This window comes from Ananas comosus, linkage group 7 (assembly GCF_001540865.1).
Source record: "Ananas comosus cultivar F153 linkage group 7, ASM154086v1, whole genome shotgun sequence".
NCBI lineage: Eukaryota > Viridiplantae > Streptophyta > Magnoliopsida > Poales > Bromeliaceae > Ananas > Ananas comosus.
In genome coordinates, this window is record NC_033627.1 from 1,388,808 (window position 1) to 1,394,475 (window position 5,668).

Genomic DNA, 5,668 nt, shown 5'->3' on the forward strand with positions numbered 1-5,668 from the left:
TACAGACTCTGTTATTATATTTTCATGTGATTCTTTCAAAAGACAACCAAATAAGACATAAGCTAAAAAATTTACATATCACGCAAAATGATCTCTTTTTTTTTAAAAAAAAAACTAGCTTAACTTATTGGACGGGGATCTCGAATCGAAACCCGAACTCAAATCCAAAATCGGGTCGGTTTGATTCGTCGTACGAACCAGATTGTGGATCAACATTGGCTCCCCGATGAGTCGGACTCGGGAACAGTTCCCCACACGAAGACCGTACACGTGGCGCCCCGCGGCGCACGGAACCCACGTGGGCCCACGGGTTCCCCACCGTTTCCTTCACGTGGGACGCATCCCCATTCTCCCACCACTCCCCCCCTCGCTACGCGACAAAAGAGGCGGCGATTACTACTCCACTCTAAATAGTAAATACCCTCCCCAACGAATTTCCCGCCAAATCGTCCTCGTATTTTGCGGCCCATCTCTATTCGTCCCATTAAAGCCTCGTCGGTTACTTACACGATTCCCGCATACAGTAACTCATGCGACCGCTTCGTCGCTTCCTCTTCCCCCCGCACCCACCGCTCCTCCTAAACCTACTCGAAAACAAACGCCTTCTCCTCTCAATTAATACAAAATAAAAAAAAACAAAAAATTTAAAAATATGGATATATAAAAGAAAGTTCTAAAAAATCCTTTCCAAAAAAAAAAAGAGTATATAATCATGCATTTTTCGCCTTAATTTTATATTAATTGCAGTGTTGTAAATTTTGAATCATCAATTGTTCACGACATGTGAGAGCCGAGTTGGGGTTTTGGATGGAAGGAGCCCACAACGTCGAGCAACAGGAGTACAAATTACAATGGAGGGTGGCGGGGCCCACGTGCCGTGAAGAACATCACACGTGGCACGTGGCCGTGCGTTGTTTTCGTTTTCGTTTTCTTTTCTTGGATTTTCAGATTTTTATCAATACAATGTTTTTGCTGCGCTGGAAAGCCAGGTTTGGAAAGTGTGCAAATTATTAACGCCAGGGACGCAATGAAACTTAACCTGACACTACCGTCCATTGTGGGAAGGTTATCACGAGTAAATCTAATTTTGACCAATTCCACTCCACTATTATACTTCACACTTTTACTACCGTCAAAATTAAAACCAAGTAAACCAATTTAAAATTTAGAACAAATCATAAAAATTAGATAATTACGACATGAACTTGTAACAAATTTCAACTGCAACAATTTGGACAAAAAATAATATATATAAAATTTATTGTTGTTGGAACGATAACGTCGAAATATTAATTTTCGCCAGCTTCTAAAATTAATTTGAAGTTATAGTACTACAATCAAAGAAAAAGAGCACAAAATCAAGAGGGGGGGTTAAAATGTTTCTGCAATGTTTTGTTTTTTTTTTTTTAATACTATATTTATTGATGATTTGAGATTTAGGACATGTTTACACTCATACTGCCGTTCTTGGCGCTCTTACAAACGGGGCAGGCGTCAACCGCCGGCGCGCACATTGCGCAGAGGCAGAGGTGCCGGCACGGCAGGATCAGGACGGTCGGCTCGCCCTCTCCGCAGCTCCTGCACGCTCTCCTCTGCCTGCTGGCGCGCTGATTCCTCGCCTCCTCCGCGTCCGCGTCCGCGTCCGCGTCCGAGGCGTAATTGCCTCCGCAGCAGCAGGACTCGGCGTCTTCGGCGGCGGCGGCGGCGGCGTCGTCGTTCTCGTGCGGCTTGATCCGGGATTGCGCCGCCAGCACCTGCTCGAGGTTGGTGCGGAGGACGTTGGCGGCGGCCTCGTTGCTCTGCGCGAGGTCGCGCCATATCTGGTTCTCGACGCACAGGCTCTTCACCTTCTCCTCCAGCGCCCAGTTCAGCTTCGTCATCCGCTCCATCTCCTCCTCCTTCGCCTTCAGCCGCTTCGCCAGCCCTTCCTCCGCCGCCGCCAGAACCTGCCTCGCGAACCGCCCGCGCCGCTCGATCAGCTCCGCTCTCACTTTCGCCGCCTGCCAAATTCAATCAGCTTTTTTAAAATCATCAAAAATTATATCATCCAAAAAAACGATCTACTGAGAAATTAATTAATTATTTAATTACATGGTAGAGAATGAGGCGGTCGACGTCGAGCATCTGGTGGTGGACGAGGGCGGAGATGTCCTCGCCGAGGAAGGAGACGGGGGGTGTGGAGTCTCTCGGGCGCTTTCGCGAGAGGATCGCAAGCGCCGGACCGCGCGGCGAAATTGTTGAAGGTGAGGCCGCTCTCGGCGCCGCGGCGGCGGCGGGATTGTAGAAAGGGACGTACAGAGCAGCGGCGGCGGCGGCGGCGGCGGAGGAGACGAGGGGGCGACGAGGCCGGTGGGGGATCGAAAGGTTGGATCGGTTCTCCGCTGCGTCGGCGATCGCCTGCTCATGTTTTTTAAGATAGAAAAAAATGACAAGAGAATGAGAAAAGTTGGGGGGGGGGGGTTTAACGAGGAGCGGATTGCGGTGATATAAGGAAGATCTGCTGGTGCTCCTGCTGCTGCTGCAGCATGCGGTTGGTATGAAGTTGGTACCTGTTTTTGAGGAGTTGGGAGGGGAAGAGGTGAAGATGGTGGGCTTCAACTGCCATTTCAGAGAGGCGATTTCTGTGTCGTGGGTTGTGGGTCGTTTCTGCGTGCGTTCCCTCTTTCTTTTCTTTCCTTTCTTTTCTAGTTTTTAGAGAGAGAAAAAGAAGAGGAGATCCGAGGGGAGGAGGGGGTACATGCAATACAAATGGGTGGGAGGAGGGGGTGATGTGAGGGGGTTTATTTAGGGGTTTGGTTTTAGAGAGAGAGAGAGAGAGAGAGAGAGAAGGAGAAATTTTGGGAAAGTACTAAACTGGCCAACCAAGAAAAAAGATATGTTGGGAGAGAGAAAAAGATTTGCTGTAGTTTGACCCAATAATAGCAGATCACTATATCTTCTAATTTTAGACCACGGTTTACAAATTCTTTTTAATTTATTTATTTATTTTTATTTATCACCATAAAAGGACACAATTTCTAATTTCCTCGAGTGAGATGAGATTATTACTAGCTACTAGTGGGGGGAGGCTATTTCGGGAATACGGTTCGGGCATTTTAGGAACGGCAGAACGGGACAAAGAGAGATACAGGAGACTATTACGGAATTTGATTCTTTCGGGTGCAACCGGTGCATTATTAATTGGACGGCAGAGATGGAGGAGAGGAATAAGTTACGGTTTCGGTCGTACCATAATTGAGATGATGCGGTGCACCCGGTGCAGGGAGACGTGTGGGCCAGGGATAAGGCGCGGGGTCCACACCGGCCACGGGGGATTGGGCTGGGCCCCACGAGGAGGAGGAGAGAGAAAGTGAGGAGATGGTGATGGTAATTAGTGGGGCCCACCGGAATCCCCGCTTTTCGCGGCGGGACCCACGCGCGCCCCGTGCGCCTCCCCTGACCCCTCTCCGCCCTGCTTCGGGAGGAGGAGGAATGCGTCGTGGTCGGAGTTAATATCAACGAGCGGTTCGGATTTTTCTCGCTCTTATCAACAACACTTTTTTAACTTTAACGGTAATAAAGATAAAGATGAAACGAAACAAATAAATGTTTACGTTTCCACGGCCGAGGAAAAAAAAAAAGGTCCAAATGATAACCGCAGAAAAGTAGATGCGAATATAATTCAGACGAAAGTTTGAAATAAGTATTATTTGAAGATTAATTATAAACTATATATTATAATATTTATACACCTTGAATTATGATGAAAGATTACAATTGTGGAAGCAAATTAATTAATTAGACTTTGGAGAAGGGAACAACTAACAAATGACGAGTGATGCTTAAAACAAACATTATTAATAATAAGTATTCTTCCTTGTCTCACCGTCGAACATTCGGACTCTCGGCGTGTACAAGGATTAGCTAGCTAGGAAATTAGTTTGGACCCTTCCCTTTAACTTCCATTTGAGTTTTACTTTGGTTTCATCTCACAGTAACATTCACTAAGAAAGGAAATTAAATGTACTCCAAAATGCTACATTGTCATCGAATATTTGTTTTTTTTTTTCACTAATGCACACGATCCTTCAATCCAAAAACAACAGCATATACGACATTTGGCTGTAGCATTTGTTTTGGCGCAAATTTTTCGATCTTAGGTGGTTTAATTAATGGACCTTAATCTATGCTCTCTTTGTAATTATCCCACCCTTACAAAATGACATCTCTAGAGTAAATCACTCTTTAATGCACACAATGTGTACATAATGCTCATTGTGAAGTTTTGTATAAAAATAAAGAATAATTCCCTCTATACAAATGCAAGTGGATTTCCTTCGTCAATACTACACGAAGTAGAAAAGCACAATAATAGGCTTTTTGATCTTAGTGTAGCATACATAGGTGCGCATAAAATTTATATATATATATATATCGTGGCGGTAGAATAAGAGCTTAAATATTTGTCACATAAGCTTAGTTAATTAAATATTTAGATGATGCCACCTCGGGTCTGCCTTTACGACTACTACCGTAATCACGGACTTTCTCGGTCGCCCCACATTGTGATAGGATTAGGGGGTGACAAGCTTGTCTCCTACTACTTTTTAATTAATGCTTTGTGACTCAAAGTAAACCATAATTTTATTTTCGAAAGAAAAAAAAAAAAAAAAAAAAGGTGTTCATTACGAATTTCGAGCGACGCCGTACAATCACGCGGGGCCACTAGGATGCAACAGTGATTCCCACTCCGTTATCCTAGAATCGCTTTGGCGATCGGACTCGGAGTGGGGTTGGGGGAGGGGATAAGAAAAAGAGAGAACGAAAAAGGAGAAAGGAGCGAAAGAGGAAAAACATAAAAAAGTAAAATGCCCATCAAGGAGCATATCTAGAGGTGCATGGATTCCGCGCTTCTTCAATAGCACTATAACCATGGCTCCATTATTGCCCCCATCAACCCCAACCATATCACAACCCACTTTTGCTTAACTACAAATGTCACAAGGTATTAAAAGACTAGGGCCATTTCTTTTCTTTTTTTTTTTCTTTTAAAAGTTTAAGGCATGATATTGAGCACATTAACTTAGGTGGATCTAACATGATTCGAAAGCGACTTCTTTGGAGAGTCGCGATCTTTCGATGAGAGATATCGCGACCGTCCAAAGAATCTTGCGGAGCGAGAAAAGAAGGAGAGAGAAAAGGATACAATATGTGTGTTTGTGCTTCCCCCCTTTTTGGGCATTTGGAAGCACCTTGGACTTGTGGGCACACAATACCCTTATTTACCTTTTTCCTTTACCCCTGCATTCAACTATCCAACTTAAAGCTGAATCACTTAATCCACACAACACCCCCAACCCCCTTTCCTTTTCTTTCTTTCTTTTTTTTTTTTTTAAAAAAAAGAATTTTGCCCCTCCTTATTTGTTCCACCACCATTCCCCTATTTGGTGAGAATCTCACTGACCCTTCACTCTTCTTTTTCCTCCCACTTTACTCTCTTCTATGCTTCTTATCTCTTTCACCTTTTTTTTTTTTTTTTTTTTTTTTTTTTGATTTGCCCTCTCTCTCTCTCCTCTCTCTCTCTCTCTCTCTTCTCTCTCTACTCTTCACTACATGTTTGTTGCTCCCTCATTATGGTTTTTTGGTCAGGTAAATATCATATGTTCAAAGCTAAGGTTTGTACCTGTAT

General features: G+C 44.2%; 1 protein-coding gene across 1 annotated transcript; it reads right to left on the reverse strand.

The window, feature by feature from the left end:
• On the reverse strand, positions 1,372-4,946 carry LOC109712726 (probable BOI-related E3 ubiquitin-protein ligase 3). Its single transcript, XM_020236468.1, has 3 exons — positions 4,852-4,946; positions 2,092-2,689; positions 1,372-2,000 (listed from the first exon to the last, which is right to left on the reverse strand). Exons 1-3 carry the CDS (start codon positions 4,944-4,946, stop codon positions 1,437-1,439), a joined length of 1,257 nt encoding a protein of 418 aa, XP_020092057.1. The 3' UTR covers positions 1,372-1,436.